At 48.7% G+C, this 23897-nt stretch overlaps 1 protein-coding gene across 30 annotated transcripts in view; it reads right to left on the reverse strand.

Annotated features, from left to right (window-relative positions):
• The window catches only part of Mtss1 (MTSS I-BAR domain containing 1), a 142723-nt gene that overhangs the window by 57024 nt on the left and 61802 nt on the right, over positions 1–23897 (reverse strand). Inside the window, exon 1 of one of the 30 annotated variants that reach the window (XM_011245544.1) lies at positions 1355–1400. The exons of the other annotated variants lie outside the window; for them this stretch is intronic. Coding sequence (XP_011243846.1) covers positions 1355–1385 — 31 coding nt within the window. The 5' untranslated portion in view covers positions 1386–1400. Of the gene's footprint in view, positions 1–1354; positions 1401–23897 lie in introns of those variants that run through there. 30 annotated transcript variants of the gene reach the window in all.

Here is a 23897-nt window from a genome sequence, read left to right on the forward strand (position 1 = left end):
CAAGTTGTTGTTTTGTTCCCCTGGACACCACAAGCAAAGCCTCCCTCGAACCCCAGAGGAGCAAGGGGTCTCCCATATGAAGTCACCTTATTAATTAGTGCTCGCTGCTTTAATTGTGATCTTTTAAATGCATGCTACGCACATCACGCAGTCCTAAGCAGATCCCTGCTGCCCGGGGGGCCGCTGACTCACCACCCAGGGGGTCAGCGAGGACAGACGTGGGAAGGCGCAGCTCCGTGCACCAGGCCCTGCTCACTCAGTTCTGCCTGAGGCTCCCTTCAGCACTTCATCTGTGTCTTGGAATAAGAGTCCTCTTTTAAAAACGTTCCAGACCGTTCACACACATTGATAATTGTCCCAGAAATAATGACGAGGGGCAGGAAGCCACCTTGCATCCTCCCCCAGAGAGGGCACTGTCAGAAGTGACCTGTATGAGCCCTCGTTCCAAAAGGGCTGTGGACCCTGCAGACTCCAATCTAACTGACCTGAGGCAGTGGCATTAAATGGGGGCCACTGTCCTCTTGAGAAGCCATCTGTCAGCAGAGTCATCAAGAAATGACTTTGGGCCTGGGCTATTCCTCCGGCTGTCAACCATGTGGGGACTAAATTGAGGTGGGGTTGGTGCAGAAACAGGGAAAGAATTGGAATTCCTGTGGGAGAAGGAAGGGCAGGGAGGGAAGAGAGGGTCAGAAGCCACTGACTTAGCTTCTCCTGAGCATCCTCCATCTTCTCACAGCAACTCTAAGAAGAGGGCGAGGGTGTAGGATGATGATGTCAGGAAATGGGGTCTCCAGCAAGGCAAGAAGGCTCCTCCACCTCTCCCTCCGCCTTGTGGGGTTTTAACAAGACCCGGGCACTTGAAAAGAAACCGGAGTTGTGCCAAGAACACGGGCTTTGGAACACTCTGGGCCCAGGCCCAGCAAGTACACAGTGTGCGTGCTATGTGATCCCAGGTAGTCAGGTGGCCCCAGCCTTCGTAGTTCCCGGATACAAGGTGTCGGGCATGAGGCGACACATGCCCACCATGAGATCCAATAGAAACGAGTAGTGCAGGAGACGTGTCTGGTGGCACTGCGAGCCAGAACCCAAGTGCCAATTCCCACCTCTCATTTCTTTCATAATCCTGGAAACCTTTGGCTCGAGTGTTCTAGAACACTTGCTTGGTGTGTCGTAATGCTCAGCTGCCCACCAACGTGTTCCTGAATCAAGCAGAAAGCCCTGAAGTTAAGCTCCTAACCCATGCCTAGAGCCAAAAGTACAGTTGAGTAAGAAAAGATAATAATGACTAAGGGTAGAGTGTAAAAATTTCATCAGCAGACACACCATAGTCCCAGCCCACGCTCCAAGGTCTTACCCTTGCTTCGAGAATACACGTGCATGCGCATGCACTCCGAACTGAAGTTGAAGGCAAGAGGGGAGCTGCCAGGGAAACAGGGAGGCCAGGGAAGGTCGTCTGGACCTCGATTCCAGGAAGGCTTGGCGTTTCTGAGGACAGCTAAGCTGTCTCTCCACTGACACAAAATGTCCTTTACTCTCCAGAGTCAGCAAACATAGTGAGCTGCTTTCATAACAGGGCTCTGCCACACCTTGAAGAGCATGTACCTAGCCAGGCGTGCAGAAGCCCCGGTACTGGTACACTGGCCAGATCAGGTCCTGCTGGCACTGCATCCCCCAACCCCCACCCCTTCCGCTAACCTTGATGTTCCTTTATGTTCCCAGACTTGGATGACAGCCCCAGTGCACAGGTGACCTCAAGCTGTGGTCAACCAGCTCCATGCTGCACCTCATCCCAAGCTGGTTGTATCTGTCAAGATGTCTTTCTTGGCTTCTCTTTATCTCAGAGCCACTGTCAGGGCTCTTGTCAGGAAAGCCCTCGGCCTCCCAGCTCCCATCTACCCACAACTAGAGCCACCTTCAGCATGGGTCCTCTGCCAACTTCCCCCAGGGACCTTGTCTCATCATGCCCTCTAAAGGTGATGGTGGAGAGACCATGGCTCCCTCCATGGCCCAGCCATGAGGCCAGAGCTCGAGCTGCAGCTAATAGGACATCAAGACTGAGTTCTGGAACATGCTGTGGTTGTGGCTTTTTGTTTTGTTTTGTTTTGTTTGCTTTTAATAAAAACAACTAGATCAAGGGAAAAGGTAATAAGCAAACCTCCTGTTTTTTTAAAAAGATTTGTTTATGTATCTTATGTGTTTGTTATGTGCCTATGAGTATGTGTGAGTACAGAGTGTATGTCTGGTATCCTCAAAGGACAAAGGGCATTGCATCCTGCAGTTGAAGTTACATGTGCTGGTAACAAAACTAGGTCCTCTACCAGAACAGCTGAGCTGCCTCTCTGGTGCTTTGATCTTGCTTTTTAATGACACATACATTAACTACCAATAAGTCCCCCCACCCTCCAAGTTTAACATCTTCATTTGCAAAAGGAGGACATCTGAGTCCCTCCATCCTCACAGATCCGGCAGTGTCTGCCTCTAACTCCTGGGAGAGAAGATGTACTCAGGGACACCCCAGGAAGACTTTCAGTAAAATACAAACTTTTGCTACTGGCTATCTCTGGAGTCTGACCGAGTCCCTCGAACTGTAGACTTCTTCTAGAGGATGGCTTCTCTAGACTTGGTCATTCCTGTCCTTGTATTCTTGTGGATGGTCAAAACCTTTTGGAAACTTGAGTTCAACTCCCATTTACTCCACCAAGCATGGATGGCAAACACGAAGAGAAAAACTCCTTATGTTGCTGACCTGTTAGTTCCTCTTTAGTAACAGTATCCAGGATGCTGGGGATACAGTTCAGTCGGTAGCCTGCTTGCCTAGTGACGGGGCTGTGGGTTCATTCTCTAGCACCGCACAGCCAGGCATGAAACCGGGTGTAGAAGTGCATGCCTCTGATCCCAGTGCTTGGGAGATGAAGGCAGGAGGATCGTAGGTTCAAGGTTACCCTACTCTACTACACACGGAGTTCAAAACCAGCCTCATCTAGAGGGAGACCCTGCTCCCCACCCCCAACAATAACAGCACTCAGATTTCATCCTTTTAGCTAATCTAAGAAAAGTCAAACCCCTACCACTTCTTCATAATCAAACCCTTTTTCTGGACCTTGAACAGCCTGGAATGGTTTTGCCACCCCAGTTAGTCCAGGACTTGGCTTTAATTCCTATTTCTAGAAAGGAAAATTCAGTTCACTTCAGTAGGCAAAAATATGTCACAACAAATGGTTTCTAAAGTAAGTGTCGGTTGATTCCGAGTCAATGCTGTTTAAATGTCTGAAGATGGTTGTAGACGGGATTCCCTAACAGGTCTACGATGTCTATACTGATGGAGTGGGTGGAGCCGGCTTCTGAAGGGAACTGATGCCAATATCTCATTCACACTTCAAGCCCTGATCCAGACCCAAGTTTACCTGTGATGGTGAAAATCCATCAGTGCAACGGGCGAGCAATGCATTTCTGCAGGAAGCTCCAATATGAAAGAAAGTAGAAATCGGATTGCATGCAAATCGAGAGAGAAGTACTAACTCTCCCCGATTCTCAGCGCCTCCTTTCTCTGTCCTCGAAAATCCCACCACCACATAAAGATTACGGACTGATGAGAACTTCATCTGTTACTATGGACGCACGAGTGCTCCGCCATCCTGACAGCTGGAAGGTAAGAGCCGCCACCTGACTTTTACGACCGGAGCAGCAGCCCTTCAAGTTTCTTGACCTAAATATTTTTACTCCTCCTGTTGCCTTTTAGAAATGAAAACAAACAAACAACAACAAAACCCTTGGGGGGGGGGGCTAAACTTAACTAAAAAATCGTGACCCTCAGAATTCAGAGTCACACCGTCTGGGGCCCCACCTAAGGCTTCCTGGCTCTGAATTTGACAAAATCTCATGAAACTCCTATGCACACTGAAGTTGGAGAACTGGTTTCATGTTCTGACTTCAGAGAGAAAAGAACCGATTTTAATGATTCCTAGTGAATGGCTTGTTTGGTGCCCTCTGGCTCTCCATCCTAGTGTCTTCTGTTATGATTTTTATGGGGAGTCGAAGCTCACTGCCTTCCCCCACAGCCTGGTGCATCAGGGTGCGCCATCCCCTTACTGACCATGACCATCCTCCGCACACGGCTCCTTCCTCTCCCCTTCTCCCATAAGTAAAGCTCATTTTGTGACTAAGAAGACAAAAGGACATCATGTCAGAGAAAAAGAACCAAACGAATAAGGAGGAAACTGGAGAAAAGCTGGAAAATAAATTTCTGCAGCGAACACTACACGCACAGCCTGCTGGTGCGACCCACTTTTCAGGTGGCACTTGGGCATTTGGCCACTGAGCGATGGGCATGGTCACGTGCATTCTACAGACTTGGGATTTCTTTGGCACTAAAGTTGGCTATAAATTGTGTATAAATGTGCATGTGTATGGGGGTGGGGGGAGTTGTATCTTGTTATGCTTAAGGTAGCCCAGCCATGTGCCTGAATGGGTCAGTTCCTACAGCTCTCCCAGGACAAAAAGCCTTGATCTATCCTAATTAGAGTGGTTATCTCCCCATGGCCATGCTGAGTGGCTGGTGGCTAAGGAGGCCAGCTTGGCCTTATCCTTGGTCACTGTGAGAGCCAGCAGAGGGTCCTCCATTGTTACTGTCTCTGATACAACTCTTCTGCTACTCCATGGAATCACCTTATTTTATGGTGCCCTGGCTTATAATTTCATTAGGCTGCTAACATCTTGCTAACGGGGTTGCTAAGCAAAACAAGAGATTATCGTTCTCAGGAGTCCCTCTTGGGCCTGAGACAGACACCAAGCATCCGAGTTAAGTCCAGAGATGGTCTCTAAGACTTAGCTAGCATTTCAAGATGCAAAGGCAATTAAAAAAAAAAGCAGCTTACCACCCAACTCAGGCTCCTGTCAAAAGCCCATGAGTATGTATGCAGTGTGCATGCATGCACCTGGGTAAAAATGTGCACACCACATGCACACAGACTCTGAGGAGGTCCGAAGAGGGTATCAGATTCTATGAAACTACAGTTGTCGATGGTTCCGAGCTACCAATGTGAGGACCTGGGAGGGGAAGTGAACCCAGGTCCTCTGAAAGGACAGCTCGCACTCTGAACAGCTGAGCAAGCTTTCGTGGCCATGTTTTGATTGTCTATACACTAGGAAAATATAATGGCAGTCATTAGTGGAGGGAATTTATCCACAGAAGTTTTCAAAGCACAGAGAACACAACGGGAGCTTTCTGGCAACTGTAACAAATGAGGCTTTCTTTGCCTGCAAGCCTGGCTGTCCCCTAGCTGTGGGCATTGTGGCCTCATGATTCCACGGAGGAAACAGAAGCAGCCAACCAGGCAGAGCCTCGGTGGGGCTGACCTCAAAGGTGCTATGTAAGGGAGGGTGGCCTTGAACTCCTGACTCTCTTGCCTCCACAGACACCATCTTAAAGTTCCTTTACAAGCTTGAGGAGACACCTGAGGGCCTGCTGCTTGGTCAGGGCTGGAGAACAGGTTTATTTTCCTCACCATAACCTTGCACAACAGCCTTAAATCTTTGCAAAGGAATGAAAGGTCAGCACTTGCCCTGAGCAGATGCCAACAGCACTGACTCTCTGGGTGACACCACCTTTGCCTTTCAGGGCTGGCCGTTTGATTTAGAATGTAAGAGTGCAACAGGAACTAAGCAGGGACTTCCTCTGCATCCATGGAAACGGCAGACTTAATTCTCAACCTGCCCTCCTCCTCACCTCCCATGTCAGTGATTCGCGTCTCAACCATCCTGGGAGTCAGAACACCAGGAAATCTGGCCTCTGCCTAGGGAGGAGAAGCAGCACTGGGCTGAGGCCGGCTGTATTTGATTCTCTTCCAAAGAGGTGTCCTCCCCTTCGAAACAGAGGTCGGGCCAAGGCAGTGCTGTCAGTGAACTCATGTGCTAATTTAAAGGGAGATGGGTGGGATCAAGGGACAGTTCAGCAGTGAGTGGCCTTAGAGAACCTGCAGAGTCACTTCCCCTGTGGAGCTAGGAGTCAGTGAGAAAGCTGAACAGGGTGGGGGTGAGATGAACCCTGAGAAGAAGGAGGAAGGAAGCCCAGCCCCGGGGACCGGGGACCGGGAGGGCAGCTGTTGGTGGGCTTGACATCTGTCATCTGAACAGTGAACCCTTGCAGAAATGCAGGCGGGCAGGGCGTGGATCGCTCGCAAAGCCTTGGCCTTGGCCCAGCTGCCAAGGGGAAACAGGTGGCCAGCCAGTCACCTCCCTCCACACCCTAGAAGGGACAAGATTGAAGGCACACTGGAGTCTCAGTCAGGACAGCATGCTTCTGTGGGGGTCTCTAGCGGCCTGCCTTGCCCACAAGTGGCATGAAGACACACTTGCCGTTCTTGGGTTCCGTGCAGACTATAAACCCAGGCGTGAGAGCTGCCATGGGAACACAAGAATGATGGAGGCTGAGGCTGAGAACCCACCCTGAGAACACACGTTCCTGTAGGTGCACTCACCAGAGGTAAATGAGAGAGGCAGCCAGAGCCCAGCAGTTAAGGCAGACACATTCCGGCTGCGAATAGGGGACTAGTAGAGCGCCCCATAACCACACAGTGAAATGGTATAGGTAGGGCCCTCTTTATAAGGTCCTGTAGCCCCCACGTTTTGTCAGACCAGAACAACATGACTTCACTGATGGGGTCCTTTAAGCTGGAGAGGGGAGCCCCTGGCAGAAATCTAATAAAACATGTTTGGTAGTCACTACCCATACAAGGGAGAACCAAGAACATTTCGATTTGTTGATGACAAAAGGTTGTGGCCTTGCTCCTTGGACCTGGAGGAGCCCTTTCTTCTACCAAGGAAGGCAACTGCTTAGCAGAGCCACCCAAGTGCCGTCCACACCCTACCACTGAATTAATAATGCTGAGTGGAGCTTCAAAGGAATCCCCAACCATCAAAAAAAAAAATATGCTTGGAAAGAGAAAAGTCACATCTGAAACAGGAAGAGGCATGGAAGAGGCATCTGTTTCCCAATCTCCCTCCACGGTGGAGAGCCACACCCTCAGGCCCAATGGCCAAGAGATGGGGTGTTGGGAAGGGGCTGGGACGGGATCAGCAGACACCTGCTTCCCTCATAGCTCCCGGCCCCTCTGTTCCCCGGAGCTCTAAGAGAACAGGCAAGGGCCACAGAGCTCATTACCACCATCCAAGCGTGAAGCCAATGGAGCTCTTCCATGCAGCCCAGTTAATAACCTAAGGGTCCTCTGAGGACCGCCCATTCCTGTCAACGGCCATGCCACCGGAGGGGGGCAGGACCCAGAGGCCACCAGGAACTGCAAGCAGGGAAGGCAGGCATCTTCTCTTTATCACTAGTCATTACCAGTCTAGCATTGCAGTGTAAACAAACGGGAAATGTCATTTTAGAAAATGCACAGTAGTCAGTCCCCATGAGGTAAAATATTTTAATTAACTGGGAAGGTTAATTTGAATTGAAGAAAAGGGTAAACGCTCAAGTATTTACTATACGTTTTAAACACAAACACGCAGGGGGTGCAGGGGAGGTGCACACACACACACATGCTCGCACAGAGCGTAACTAAGAAGGCGCTAGGTTTAAAGGGTACGCAAGCAGGCAGGTTTCGGGAACACCTGCTTGAATAAGGGTGTGTAACAGTGTGTGTCAACAGGCTCCTGGGAAGTGTTCTAGGAACACAGGCTGTCAAATGCCCTCCAGCATCAATTTGCTTACATTCCTTTTGTGTGCACTGTGATATATGTTAGTGTCTATTCCTGCACTTGGATCTTGGGAATCTAACCTAATGTGTTGTGTGTGTGCCCTGTTCACATGTGCATGCACACCTGTGAGTACTTTCATACTCGTATGAAGGTCAGAAAATATCTGGATGTCGTCTGTTCTCTCCTGTGTGTCTCAGCAACTTAACTCAGGTCATCAGTCTAGGTGGCTAGCACCTTTAATGTCTGAGCCATCCACTGACCCGAATGGTTGGTTGACTGACTGACTGACTGACTGACTGACTGACTCATTTACTTTTGCTGTTTCTTAACCCCAAAATGAAAACATCTAATGGTGTCTATGATAAACCATGTAAAGACAGACCAATATAACAAAGCAATGACAACTGGCTGGCATTTATTGGGCATCTAACTACATAAAAGGGTGCTTCCTGTCCCGGGGAGCCATACAAGCATGAGAATCCAAGTTCCATCCTCAGCGTGCACACTGTTAAAAAGTCAGGCATGGCAGTGTGTGCTTCTGAAATCAAGCACCGCCAGGAGCATGCCCGGCTGGTCAGCTTAGCTGACCCGGTAAACCCCAGGTCTAAGAGGAACGTCTGCGGAAAGCAACATGCACAGTTCCTGAGGAACACTGCCTCAGACTGACTTTTGGTCTCCTCGCCCACAGGAACATCTCAATGTGTGCCCTGATACGCATGCAAATATAAACTTTTAACTGTTCTTGAGATTTTTAATTTAGTGCCTGTGGGTAGTTTTTGCATGCATGTATGTCTGTGCACTGCACGAATGCAGTGCCTGCCGAGGCTAGAAGGGGGTGTCGGGTCCCCCAAGTCTGAATCACAGATGATTGGTTGTTAGTCACTGTGTAAGTGCTGGAAATGAAACCAGAATCCTCCGCATGAGCAGCCAGTGCTCTCAACAGCTGAACCATCTTAGCCCGGAATAGCGGTTGTTTTGTTTTGGGGTTGGGGTTTTAAAGTCTATCTGTGTACGCTGGTTTACTGGACGGAGCTGTGGTGATGGCTGGAAGCACCACTCTCGCTTGGGCCTCACAGCTGGAAGGGAGGCAGCTCAAGGGCACACAGAGCCCCAGCCTCCTGGATCGGAAGCTCTTTCTCACTCACCGTCCCAACCACCCGTCCCCGCCCCCATGCAGCAGCTGAGTTGAGACCAGCTCACTACTAGCTCAACAGAAAAGCCACCCGTCGGTTGTGTGATTAGTTTAAATCCAAACCTAGGATTCCAAATGTTATCTGTGCGCCTTAAACAATCTACTCGAACTTAGACTCTTTAACCGTTTACTTTGGCGCAACCACTCACCCCGAAGTTGTGTAGACTAGAGTGCATGTATGACCTTTCTCTTGAGTTTGGGTCTTTCGACTCAAGCTCTGTGATCTTTCTGGGCGAAACCACACCCCACAAGACCAATCTCCAGTTCCTTCAGGGAGGCTCCCTCCAGGTGGTGATCCACCAGCTCCTCAGCCCCAGCCACAACTAAAGCAACTGGCTTTTTAGAACCTGTTGTTTTCAAGGCTCTACTGTCCATGTAATGAGCTTTCAGAAAGCATGGCTTCACATTCAACGCCTCTCAGCTTCATATAACCCAAGGAGGCTCAGGCACTGAAACAAGCTGAGAGGGGCTACAGCCGACCATGGAAGCAGACCTCACCAGGATGGGGACAGAGAATCACAGCCCCTTATGGCTCCAGTGGACCTCTCGGACAGGGGCAGTCACTTTGGTTGGTAGCCCCTGTACAGCAATTCAAAGCAATTCACCCTCCTCCTACCTACCCACCTGTAAGCCTTCTGGGGAAGCAGGAGGTTTGTCCACCAGAGAGCAAAGTGGTATTAGAGCAAGCAGAACCAAGGGACTGAGATAGGACAAATACAATTGAAATCACCACAGCCCTCTCAAGTCCCAAGATCCCATTTCTTTTGTCAATAATAGTAAGTTAAAATAGCCTAAGAATTAGATTAAAATGTATAGAAAGTACACAGCCCGAGTGTTTAAACATGAAGCCCATTCAATAGACAGGAAGTCATTTTGCATAGTTGAGAAATTATATATATATTGAACTCATGTATTTAGAGTTCTTTCCCACAGCCTTAAGGGCTGTCCTGAAGGTCTCAGTGTTTACCATTTTGCTGAGACATTAGCCACACCTTCACCTCCTGGACTCATGCTGTGGATAATTCTCATGGAGTCACTGATGTTAACAGGGAGGGCATTCCTCGGAGGAATGTGAAAATGCATACTTTATTATACAAACAAGCCTTATGCCCACAGCAGCCAAGGAGGCTGAGGGGTGAGGGTGGGGGAGCAGGAGGAGCCCTTCCTGTCTGAAAGGCATGAACTATGTATGTCACTCTGTCCCCATCAGGATCACAACAGGCATGAACTCTAGTTTTGCCATGGAGCCCAGAGAGACCAAAGTGAAGACAAAAGAGAAGGGAGACAAGCAGAGAGAACTTAGCAAGCCTCAGCCCAGGCGTTAAACAAAAATACTGGCTCCTTGGCAGGGCAACCCTTCCCCCCTCCCCCTCCTTCCTGTGCTCCCTGCAATTGAAGCGTGGATTATTTCTTAAGACACACAGAAAACTGAAAACTAAACCCAGTAGGAAGACAGAATCTTTACCTTCAGTTTTCAATAAACAAGTCACAGAGAGGTAAGAGGAAAACCATGTAGACTGGCAGCCGCACTTGGTGAACTGAGGCAGGTGCAGAATTGCACGCCTGTGAGGATGCAATGGGGCTGAGCAGGCCAGCAGGAGGCCACCCCGGAGTTGGTGCTTCTGTGCCGTGGTTCCTCCTGGCATGGTCAGCAAACACAGCTTGCACCTACTCTGTGCATTTCTGATTACAAAAGCTGAGAGGTGCTAAGAAGACGCACCCGGGTCTAAAGGAGCAGATGATACTCCACCAGAGAAGCTATATCTTCTTAAACAGAGGAGCCAGACAGCCCAATTTGGTCAGAATTCCTATCTTCCTCCCAAAAGCGCACCTTCAGTCCAACCAACCAACCTTCAAATGGTTAAGCCGCCAGCTGGTGACAAACCCTCTGCCCCTGACCATCTGAACCGGTGTGTCACTTAAGATAGCCTCATTTCGGGCTGGTGAGATGGCTCAGCGGTTAAGAGAGCCCACTGCTCTTCCAAAGGTCCTGAGTTCAAATCCCAGCAACCACATGGTGGCTCACAACCATCCGTAATGAAATCCGATGCCCTTTTCTGGAGTGTCTGAAGACAGCTACAGTGTACTCACATATAATTAATTAATTAATTAATTAATTAATTAATATTTGGGAGAAAAAAAAGATAGCCTCATTTCTATCCTGATTTGTTGGTTTGTGACAAAGAGACATGAAGCCTGCATTGGCCTGTGTAGCCAAGGCTGGCCTTAAACTAGTAATCCTCCAAGCCTTAGCCAATACTGGGGTCTTGGGTGTTCTTCAAAAAAACGTATGAAAACAGTCAATCATGACTGCTTCCTCAAAGCCTCTGTTTCTTCATCTGGGAAATGGGAGCATAGGCTCCAATTTCATAGCTGTGAGGACTACAGATCGTTAACAGCTTTACACATCCTACACGCAGTAACTCTCTAACCACAGTAGCTGCTCTTTCTAGTCTTCTCTACTGGGGGCGGGGGGAAGGGGACATATCTTTGAGTTATAAAAATGGCAGCGTGGAAAAAAAAAAGCTTAACACCTACTGTTAATGAGACACCTCCCACACTTGGTAGGAGGGTGCCCAGTCAGACCTTTCCTGGGAAAAACCAGCCCTAGAGCTACAGTCTGTAACGTGCTGTGTCTCCTACTTAAATGCCACCTGAGGAGTTGATTCTGCCAGGAGCTGAGGGATGGAAACAGGCACAGGGATGGCAAGAATACTGAGCCCTAGAAAGAAGCAACAGCCACGAGTGGGAGAGCGGCTGAGCAACCATCACAGCCGTGTGAGCCAAGGTTTCTGCAGCTATAGAAAACTGGTCACAGCACAATCATTTAAAACTGTACCTCTCCAGAGGCTGAATCGGGAAGGCTGTAAGTTCAAGGCCAGTCTGGCCAGCTTTCACATAGCCATGTTTCCAAAAAAAAAAAAACCTAAAAACATAAAAGCTATGATTTTCACCCTTAACTGTGGGGTCCAGGTGGCTATCAATATTCCTAAAATAGTACAAACTCACACAGCTAAATTGTACGTGCTTGTAATATAAACACAGGGAAACACCCAAGTCGTGGCTGGTACTTCCAGATAGTGAAACTACAGGAAAGTGAACTGTTTTTTTAAACAACCCAAGAATAATTGTTTTGTATCTTGGGAATTTGTAATGATGGATTTGTTTAACTTTGAAATTAGAGAAAAAGTTATAATTGACAAGTATGGCTAGACCCAGTGGTGCAGGCTTCTAATTTCAGCTACTGGAAAGGCTGAGGGAAGAGGAGAAGCAAGACCAAGACCAGCCTGGGCTCAGATCAAGTTCAAGGCAACTTATAGCAAGGTCGCATTTCAAAAGGAGGAAGGGGGACCTCTGGTAGGTACAGCCTGGCCTGGCGTGTGTGAGGCCTTGGGCTCAGTCTCCATTGCTACAGAAGAAATGTTTATGGGATGGGCATGAAGTGGAAATGCAGACAGATGCTCTCCAGTCCACCTCCAAGAAACCCAAGTGGAAGCTCACCCTTCCCTTCCATCAGGGGCTCTGCCACATACAAGGGGAGGACAGACTCCATCACCCGTAGGCCTGCAGCTGGCATTACATTAAGCCCACAGACATTTCCTTAGGACCTGGCACGAGAGCATTGTTCATTTCCTTGTCCCAACATTTGCATTCAAAAGGCTGCCCAAACCTCAAACCACATTTAAATGCATGAACAGCACAGGATCCTGTAGCGTTTTCGTTTCCCTGGCAACCTTATCTTGATCTTCTTTCATCTTGGCCTCAGATGAAAGGGCTAGGTGCCCCAAAGTCCCTGAAATCAGCTGGCAGCTGGGGGGAGAGGGCGCTCCATCCTCCACCCCACCTCCCAGCACAAAGCTAGCTTATTGAGAAACAAGTGCCACTTAATTTGCTTACACCACCTTCATTCCACCGGAGACTTTCGACCATTGGATCCCAACAGGCTTGCCGCTCAAGTTCTGGACCATCTGACTGACTTTCATATTCCCAATTCTTAATTTAGCATCACAGAAACATAATTAATCTTTCTCATTAACTGAAAAGGAAAAGGGAAATTACACTGAAGATTACTATTTTGCATCAATAGCAAATCAATGTCTAAATATTTACCTAGCTCGGGTCCCTTGAACAGCAGGTGGGGATGGGGGCAGATGGGACCTTAATTTTAATGGGTGAACATCAAGCCACAAAATGAGCCTCCAGGGCCAGACTTTGACGTCTGAATGCTATGGACTAACTAGAAACAAATCAGCAGACGGGCAGTGGGGTGTGGCTCATCGGGAAAGGTGCTTGCTCCATGAACCTGGAGACCCAAGTTTGAACCCATAACTAAATAGAGAGAGAAAACTAATTCTACAAATTTTTTCTTTTGTCCACTGAACCACAGACACACACATTGTGGCACATATGTCCATGCACGCGCATACACACACACACACACACACACACACACACAGAAATAACACACGTAAAAATAAAGAAATCAGAAGGGATTTCTATGAAGGCAGATCTATGTGATTTTGAGGCTAGCCTGGTCATAGCAAATTCCAGGCAGCCTAATGCTACACTGAAAGGTCCTGTTTGAATCAATAAGTACCCAGTAGACAATTTCCAAGAGGATGGAGAGATTTAAGTCATCCATTCCTGATTCTCATAAGCATACAAGGACTGAAAACCATTCACGGTGCTTGTGAGAACCCCTTATGACAAAAACATCTAAGGAAACATGATGAGGTCTATCTGACATATTTGACATGCTGTGCATCCTAACAGATGTAGTGGGAACACAGACAAAGTCAGCAGTCGTGGGCCTAAGAGCCCAAGGGGAAAGGAACCTTGGCCAAGGTTAAAGGGGTCCAAACCACAGAATTCAGTGTCTAGACCAAAACGGGGAGTTCTGAGGCCTGCCTGGGCTTCAGCATGAGTTTAGTGCTCTGTCTATAGCTACAGATATAAACACAGAGACAGACACACAGATACACAGACCACAGACAGACATATACACAGACACCACTTAGCTAGCGTGAGGGGAAAGGACGTAAGGGAAGATGGAAGGTAGGTTTTCTTTGTATTCTGTCCTAATTGTGCCAATATCTACCTTAAGCCAGCTCATGAGCTTTCTTTAAACTTTCTGCCATCTTGATGTGAGTCAGTTACCTACCCTGATATACTAGCCCTGGCAGCCACGCCTCCTCCCCTCCTCCCTGGTCCTCCTTCCCTGCCTTCCCTGACATTTGCAAAGCAAAGTCTGGAAGAGCTTTTCCAGCTTTCACGCACGCATGACCTACTTCCCTGTGTCCAGGCAACTATCGTGCCAAGCAAATCTCAAGGTAGGCAGGGTAGGGCTTGGCGCCCCTTTCACAGTGAATGAAACTGAGACTCAAAAAGGAGGCATGGCCACGCAGTGAGAGTTATAGCCCCAAGGGCCGGTGAGCTCTCCATAGCTAATACTACTCAAGTTAACTCTGCATAAACCTGGATTCAAACGTCAACTCTTCCACCTAGGAGCTGTTGACCATGACCATCACCACCATCACCACCATCACCATCATCATCACAGGACTGTCATGAAGCCTAAATAAGTCAACAGAGTTAGAACAGTAGTTACCAGGTTAGAACCTGCTTAGAACAGTGCTGGGCTTAGAGCAGAGGCTGTTCATTAAGAGTTGGCTTCTGCTGTTTGTGAGTCAAACCTGCCTGACTGAACACTCAAGTCTCTGGACTGCCTTTAAGCTTTTCACCCATACAGTCAATTCACAGATACAGAGTATAGATAGCACTTGCTACAATTAGGACCTAAGAGAGGCCAGCTCCTAGGATGTCAGCAGGGAGGTCTGGGCTAGTAACAGCCGTTTTCTAAAGGACAGCTGGCTTCAGCTGATAATATGCCAGACCAAACTGACAGTGGTCACATGTAGAGATCTAGAGAGAGAACAAGAGTTCTGCGCCTGCTCGGAGACAGCGGCAGCCTGCTCTCCCTCCCGCCCTCCAGCCACCAAGTACGGTCCATGTGGCCACTTTTGGGCATAGATCTCTATAACTGGGAATGTGTTATATTTAAAAATTTCCCTAGAGTCATATCATCTAAATAAAGGCAATGGACCATTCCAGAACTAAGAAGGCCCTTCCCCCAAGCCACAAGCAGATAACAGATAAGTGTTCTGGGAGAAAAAGACAGCCATCTCAGCAACAAGGGTTCCTACTGGTCACACAGGCCCAACTGAAGTGCAGGAAAGCTGTCCCTTCCTCAAAAAGGAAAGAAGCAAGCCCCAGTGGGGAACCTAGTGGCTTGCGTGACACTGGTGTGGCCACCTAGTTTCCATGAGAAGGCCTTCTGTACCCCTCCCACAGACTCCCAGACTCCCTCAGAAACAGAAGCCAGTCAGCACCCACCCATCCAATGTTGTCCCTTTCTCTGCCCTTCAGGGGACTTGCTCCCCAGCTTCAAAACCTACTCCACAGGCCACCTGCCCTGGGTGACATTTTCTGCCTAGATTCACCTTTTTCAAACAGCACAGGGTTTCCCAGTCCCAGTCACACATCATTAACCCTTTCATAACTAGATGGGATTCAGTGAAATCTCCCCCGGGATTCTTAGCAGCTGTAGGAATGCTGTCTATGCATTAACAATGTCTCAGTAGGAACAAAATGTTGGTGTTGGCAAACCAGGGTAACCCATGATAGTAGTGTGCAAGGGAGACAGTAAAAGCAATTCAGGTTGGGGTGTGGAAGCCTTTAATCCCAGAACCTGCAAAGGCAGGTGAATTCCAGTGAGTTTGAGGTTAGTCTGATTCTACAGAGTAAGTTCCAGGCCAAGCAGAGCTACACACTAAGAGCCTGCCTTCAAATAAAGTAAAATAAAAATAAAATAAAATAGGAGAGGACCTGGAAAGGAGGTGGGGTTGGAGAAGGGTAAAGTATGATCAAAATATATAAAAACCATTTTTTTTCAATAATGAAAGATTAACCATCTTATTATATTAACTTAACAGTTTTTAAAAAGGAAGATGTTTTGGTGATATAATTCACCAGGTCCAATTCATGCCCAGTATAGTCATGCCAGTGTGAAACCAGCATAAAATGTATTAATGACATGTCTTTATTTGTTTAGTCTGTAGAGCCCACGGCTTTTCCACGGGAAGACAGATGTTAATTGAGAGCAGACATGTTTTGAACTGTAAAAAGCCATGGCTAGAGAGCTGGGCAGTGTTTCCTATGCCGTGACTGGAAACTCCCACAAAGCTCGTGGTTTCTCCCCTACAAAGTTGGTATCTTACACGCAAGCTACCAACTATCACCAGATCACCACTATCAAGATATCACGGATGTCACGGACTGCTGTGGACAGCAGCTGTCTCTGAGGTGTGAGAGAGTTCAGCATAGCCGCCCCTGCTCGGTGTGACACTGTCTCTTTCTTTCTGGCCCTCCTGAGGCAAGAGGAGTAAGTAGCTCCAGACAGACAGAAAGTGCTCGAAGCATCTTTGTAGGAACAGAGTACAACTCAGCGTCATTTCTCAACTTCCGAGGCCTTGCAGACATAATGACCCCTTCATTTCCAGTGGCCACTTTTAAAGACTGTCTTTGAGGCTTGCAAACCTGGACAGTGGCCTGTCATCAGTTACAGCCACCAAAAACACTTCCAAGAAGGGTGGTCCCACTGGGACCTCTTCGACAAACCTGCCCGAAGCATCTCAGGTTCTTCTCTTCCCTGGATAGGTTACCTGCCAACAGTGCAACCGCACTGCACATGACTTCACAGATCACAGCCTCACCTGGATCACCTGCATTCTGAGTTGTTATAGGGTAGCAAGGTAACTACTAAAAAGAACTGACTGCTTGAAACCCGAATTGGATTCAGCTGGCCCAGACACATAGGGTCATGTATCTGCAATCCGGGTTCCTACAAAGAGGTCTTCGTAACTTTTGCTTTGCCTGAGAATGCCTGCTCCCCTTCATCACAGAGTGTACAGCCCGTGTGAGGTCACCAACATTCCACAGTCACAACAGAGAACTAAAGGGTGCCTGCCACAGGCTCGGCCGACTTAACTGCTCCCCTCCATGGCTACCAGGAGCAGTCAGGCATCCTGGTGGCAAGAAAGGGCCTCTCCTACCACAGAACTCCGGCTTCTAGGGTTGCTTACATTCCAGCGCCGGTTCACGAGGGCATGCTTATGAAAATGTCTTTCTGCAACCACACATGAGAGCCAAGAGCTTTGTCACCAGCAACTTGCCCAGCTGCTAACAAAGTTCCTCAAGTCTCAACTGCAGAGGATGAGAGGAAGGGTCCTATGGCCAGCCTCCGAGAAGACCCTGGAGTGAGAGACTCTGTGAAGTGTTAGCATCTCTTCTCCTTTCCTCTCCTCCCCCTCCCCACTGCGAGAGAGAGAGAGTGTGTGTGTGTGTGTGTGTGTGTGTGTGTGTGTGTGTGTTACATACAAGTCAATGTGTGGTGCGTGTCTTGGATGCCTGGTCCTTAGCATGGCGTTGTGTGAGGTATTGGGACCTTTAAAGGTAGACTGTAGGAGATGCTGCCCCTCAGGACGGTTCGGATTAAGAAAGCGTTCACATGGACCTTGTGAGAACAAGCTCCCCACAGGAGAGAACATGAGGACATGTCCCCACAGAAAAGAACATGAGGACATGTCCCCACAGGAGAATAGGCTCCTGTCATTACATATCGTCTGCCAAGATCTCAACGGAGGCGAACTGGACTTGACTTCCAGAGAACTGCGAGCTAAATAAAACTTACGTTTCCAATAAGCTATGGGGCCCTGAGTGCTTCACTATAGTACCGAAAGGTAAGTTAATTCATATGCCACCTCTGCTGGACCACCAACTGGACAGAAGAACAGCACTTCTGAGTCACTGACCTTCATACTCCCCTTAGCTGGGCTTGAACGTATGGTTAGTAAGAGGTGTCTACACGTTGCTTGAAAATACTGCAACATGTCTGAAAATCAGGACAACGAAAGGTCAGGGGTTGTTGAAACTAACAGGCAGATAGATGAGGGCTCACCACGATCGTCTCCTTCTGGGTGTGTGTTTAGAACTTTCCATAATCAAGTTTGAAATTCTGAAGCCACAAAAAAAAAAAAAAAAAAAAAAAAAAAACGGACATTTGTCCTTCCTCCCAGCAGCGCAGATGCTGCTAAAGGCGACGGCGGCAGCACTGAGGATCCATTGCTGAGTCACAGTTGGACTCTGGGTGATGGAAGTCGCTTTCTCCTGCGCTGAGGAGGAACTGAGCACAGCAGGAAGACCCAGGAGCCACACCAGGCCAAGGAGCACCCAGGCTCACTGCACAGCCATCACGAGGATATCCACTGCAGGGCGGGTCCACGGAGCCCCTTCCAGAGTTCGCTGACCTCTCTTCACAGGGCATGGGGCTGGCAGGTCATTTTCTTCTTCTCTCCCTTTCTTTCCGTCTTTCTTTCTTTTCTTTCTGTCTGTCTTTCTGTCTTTCTTTCTCCTCCTCTTCCTCCTCCTCTTCCTCTTCCCCTTCTGTTGTTGTTTTTGTTTTTCAAGACAGGGTCTCTCTGTGTAGCCTTGGCTGTCGTACAACCTAGGCTGGCCTCAGACTCAGAGATCCTCCAGCCTCTCTTCCCCAAGTGCTGGGATGCAAGGCGGGCACTTCCACTGCCTGGTTCCTTTTCCCTTTTCAAAAAATGTGACTTATTCTTTGAGCATGTCATACAAACAAGCAACGTATCTTAACCACATTCACCATCGCCCTCAACCCCCTTCCCCAATCCCTTCCCAGCTCCCCTAAGCCCAGAGTTAAATCATCAGAGCTCAATCACTGCTGCCAGCGGCTCATGGGTGGTAGGACCATTCACAGTCCTGTGGCCAAGCTATCAGAGACCACACCCCTAGAGAAAATGGTCACCATCAACTGTCAGTAGCTAGGGTAGTGGCTTGTGAGTCCCCCACCCCACCCCCCCATCAGTGCTGGAAGGTTGACTGGCTTGCTCTTGTGCAGGTAACAGTCTTGTCACAGCTCCCACACACACCCATCAGAAGACACTACTTGTGCCAGTGGCCCCAGCTTCTGGCTGTTACCATCTTTCCGCCCCTTCTTCCATGATGTTGTTCCCTGAGCCCTAGGCAGAAGGAGTGTGTGCAATGTAGAAGTCCTGTAGCCTGGGAACTCCACAGACACTTTCTCTCTACACTGTGACCAGTTCTGAGTCTGTATTATCATCAACCATCATCCGCTGCACCAAGAAGATTCTCGAATGAGGACGAAGGCAGCTCAGCTCTCACCCAGCAGGTGACCCATTTCCAGTTATTAAATGACAACAAGCTTTATGAGAGGAGGTCCCTCTCCGGCGGCTGTGGCCTGGATGTGTCTGTGTCTCTTTTAAAGTCACAAGTGAAATTCTAACTTCCAATGGTATGGTCCTTGAGCTCTGCATGAGGTTAGAGTCTGTATAAGGAAAGGCAAGAGAAAGATGATCTCTCTCTCCCCCACGTGAGGACCCATCAAAGCCTACATCTGCAAATCAGGAAGTAGGCTCTTGCCAGCTACCTCCTGGTAGCTTCTTCTTGGACTTGCAGCTTCTAGAAATTTGCGAAATGGTCTATTTTATTACTGCTGCTTAAACCAACATAGCATCTCCGCATTATTTCAAAGGACTGTAAACAAGCCCCTGGAACTTTGAACTCTGTTAATAAGCATGATAGTAATAACCTCCACAGGGGAACCCCAATGAGCAATCCCCCATATTGCCTTCCTGCCCATTTACAGCAACTCTTTCCAACATCAATAATAGGTAAAATAATAGTATTAGCTAAATCGTACAAATTATGCCAATAACACAGCGCTCAGGCTCCATGGACAGTTCAGAGTCTTTGCAGGAGCAATGAAGAGTTCCTCATCCATTTCTCCCGATTTACGTGGTTTGTACCTTGTGAATGGTGTGTGCGCGCATGTGTACGTGCCTTGCTCCACAGCATTGGTGGGTTGCTCTTTAAATAAAATGAAGTAATTGGATTGCAACAGGCTTATTGCAGAAACGCTACCCAAAGTCACAGGGAGTCACTTGGCTCGTTTCTAAAAGTGATTAAGGACACGTAGCTACAATCGGGCTGACATAGGCACTCGGATTGTCTATGTCAACTCCATCAGCCCCACCGGTTGAATGCCACAGCAGTCTTGGGGGGAAGACTCTAGGCTAGGTCTACTATCTGCAGCCTCCCCTTCATCCTGGATTCACTTTCTCTACCTAGGCTGTTCTAGCCCAATCTGGGTGACGTAAGACATCACCACAAGGAATGGCTAGCAGTATGACAAGCAACAAAGTCAACTCCAGGCCAGGAGAGCTGTCCTGAACATCATGAAATAAAGAGGCCACACAGAACACCTACTCGGGAATAAAGACCTGCATGTAAGCAAAATCCCTCCTCTTCCTGTCCTCTGCCTTAAAGTGACCTCATGATTCCCTATCCATGGAATCCAAACAGCCTGAGTAGTATCAGGGTGGTCTCTGTCAGACTCTGTCTGCACACACTGCAAGGCACCACCCCCAAATCATGGCAGCTGGAGGGTGTCCTACAGCTGTCCCCAAAACGCCTTTGGGCTTCAAGGCAATACACACATGCACAGAAGGCCTTCTCGGGCCCTGACCTCAGCTGTGGGGGACGGCACTCTGTGCAGCCTAGAGTTAGATTTCAGCACACACAATCATCTGACTGACTTGGCATCAGCTGGGCCACAGAGACAGGAGCCCAGAAAAGGCAGCATTTTAACCCCAGAGAGAAGGGACAGGGAATCACTGACACGGGGTATATTGTCTATTTCTTTGGGTACTGAAAACGGTATGTATGTAGATAAACACGTGTATGTACACACACAGACACACAGACACACAGACACACAGACACACACACCCTCGGACCGAGTAAAAACAAAATCAAAGCGGTGCATCAGCCAAGCCTTCCCCCACAATAGCACAGATCACTCACCCACGACTCCAACCGAAAAGGAAGTTGTTGGGTTGTAGTTAAACTCTTCCTCCCACTCGCCTCCCATCCTGTGCTAAATGTGAGTCTCTGGCTTACTGAAGGAATCCACACAGCCACAATAACTCTGTGAAGCTTGTACAAAAAAAGCCCACGAGATGGGTGCTCTAAATTCTGAACGTGGGATGCCTCTGTACTCACTCGGCAGAGATCTCCCGCCCACTTTCCCATCCCTCCTTTCTGCTGGGTGCTTCCCGTGAAGGGCTGAGTTCTCCTTCACATTTAGGGGCTTCCTGCTGCTGTCTCCCCTCTGAAGCAACAGCATTGGGGAAGAGGCACTGACTGAAGTCACAGTATATACACAGACAGAGACACACAAGATGAACGCGTACATGTACACATACACCTCATATTTGGATCACTCTCGGTCCTCCAGACATGAGGTTGTTTTCAATCTACAGAGACAGAGAGAAAATATCCAGTAAGCAGTACAGCCCATCCCCCGCTGGCAGCGAGATGCTAGGGGGCTTCAGGAAGGGCCTGGCCAAGAGGGAGTTAACCTCTGAGAATTCTCATCCTTTAAGTTCAATAAGGGAAACTTACCAACCTATTTAGGTCTCAAAAATGACAATGAAAAATTATCTCTTTCTAAAATACAAGGGTCATTTGGAAAAATGAGAAGCCCGAGAAACCAACGGTCATGAAACCCGCTCTCCAGAAACACCACAGAAATTACGTTCATTTCCTTCCAGGACTTTTTCTTCCTGTAAACAGATGGATTCTTGCAAGCAGTCCCTGCCAGCTCACCCAACAGCCCCAGCATCCATATGAGTGGTTTTTAACCTTCTGAATTCTGAGACCCTTCACTACAGTTCCCCATGCTGTATGCTGTGGTGGCCCCAACCATAAAACTATTTCCATTACTACTGCATAACTGCCATTTTGCTACTGTTAGGAGCTGTATGTAATGTCAATTTCTGATATTCAGGACGTTTCATCCATGACTCCAAAGGGACCATGACCCACAGGTTGAGAATCACTGATCCAGACAAAAGGCAAGCTTGTCGATCCACGTCTCCCACTCGCTCTTAGAAACAGAAGCTCCCACTGGCTCAGGCTAACATGGAAGGAAACCATGCCTAGGAACTGGACAGACTAGACCGTGAAGGAGTGGGTCCACACAAAGCCAGGGTAGGCACTGCTAACAGAACCATAGACCCCATCCCCACCCACACCCAGGCCTCAGTGAGAGACAGCTAGGCGACATTCCTGGCCCAAATAGTCCCTAACCATAACCCTTTGAGAGAAGTAGACTCAGCAGTGACTAATAAAGGGCTTCCCTGCATGCCAAGACCCTCAGACCCTATGCAGCGGGGAGCTGGTCACTCTCTACTTAACATGTATCTGAACTTGGTGTGCTTTGCTGCACGCAGCTGCTGGCCTCTAACCCCACTCTTACTTCGCAATCTGTAAGTGGAAGCCCTGCTCATCTCTATGCCTGTGTCAGCATACAGTAGGTGCTCATCTCTATGCCTGTGCCAGCATACAGTAGGTGCTCAAGAAATGTTAGCTGAATGAGTGGGTCAGGCTTTTACTCATTATGTGAAAAGGGCAGACACCTTCGTTTTCGTCTATTACATTTCTTCTCCCATTAATAGGCAGAAAGGAGAAGGCTCCCTCCTGGGCCTGTCTACAGTCCTCTCTGGAGTGGGAAAGTCAAGGGATGGGTAGGGTGATGCAGCCATGTATAGCTTCTTCAGGATGTTCTAGTGTTCCAGGGGCCTAAGTTTGCAAGCCATGGTGAATTTGGGAAAGGGGTGAGGTCAACCCTGTATACATGTCTAAGATGTACCTACTCTATTTGAACAGGCACTCTCATACTTCAGAACCTCTGCCCCACAGCATATTAAAGCTGTTGTGTATTTAAATACCGGGTATGGAGACTAGGACACAGACAGACAGACAGACAGACAGACGATGGGACAGGTCTGCTCTTTATTCCCCAGCATCCATGCTCCCTCCCACATCAGCTTTCCTAAATTGAACCATGCATGCCAATAAGGAAAATGCAGGTCAACAGCTCAGGCGACTTCTAATGGTCTGTGTGACCAAGACGTGTAACCATGAGCCATCCCGAATCTATTTCATTTAAGAAGGCTAGCTGCTGCCCCGCAGCTACACAATGACATGAAGATGTCAGAACCCGGGACACCTCCACCTCCACCTCCACCCTCCCTGCCTCAGGGAGATGCTGCCTCTGACACAAAAATAGACAGCCTGCACTCCCAGTGTGCCCAAAACCTGCACAAATGTCTCTTTAGAAGAGGATCCACTCAGAGAGGCCAGAAAGTCTCTCCTTGAAGATTAGCATGAGGTAAGCTTAAGCCCCCTGCTTAACCTCACTGAGAACTTGTCCACAGCCTCCAGCCCCATGCTCCACAGGGGCCTTGGCAAAGACCTGCGCATAAAGTCAAAGCCACAAATGCTCTGGAGTGGAGGGAAATCCCATGCCCCTATGATTGATAAGTCTCTTCTCTTCTCTCTATGCCAAAGGCTTCTGAGAGCCACGTGGGGAGCTCAGGCGGTGAGTGGGGAACCCCAGGGCACCTTCACACCATCAGCCCAGAACTAGCCACCTGCTTAGGCCATGCTACCATCAAGGTCGAGGTGGTAACCCCACCTCCTCCCAGTACTCCTGTTTGTCTGCTGGAGACCTGGCTGGCCCAGTGTTCACTATATAGCCCTGGTTGGCCTTGAACCCCTTAAAGCAGTCCTCTTGCCTCAGGCTCCTGGTTATCTAATACGTACCACACCCCTAGGCTCCCTACACTCACCCAGCAAATGCCACAAACGCTTTGCCCCTCCTCAGCTCCTCTGCACCTACAGCTTCTCATTCCCAAAGGCTTTGGGAATATTGCACCCCCCCTTGTCACTTCAGCTCCTTCTTATACATGGCTGGGTACATGCACAGCTCAACCAACATTGGATGGGATAAGACAGTGTCCTGTTTCTCAAGAAAGGCAAAGACAGAGACAGGCTGGGGTATCAT

Source organism: Mus musculus, chromosome 15 (assembly GCF_000001635.26).
Source record: "Mus musculus strain C57BL/6J chromosome 15, GRCm38.p6 C57BL/6J".
Taxonomy (NCBI): Eukaryota; Metazoa; Chordata; class Mammalia; order Rodentia; family Muridae; genus Mus; species Mus musculus.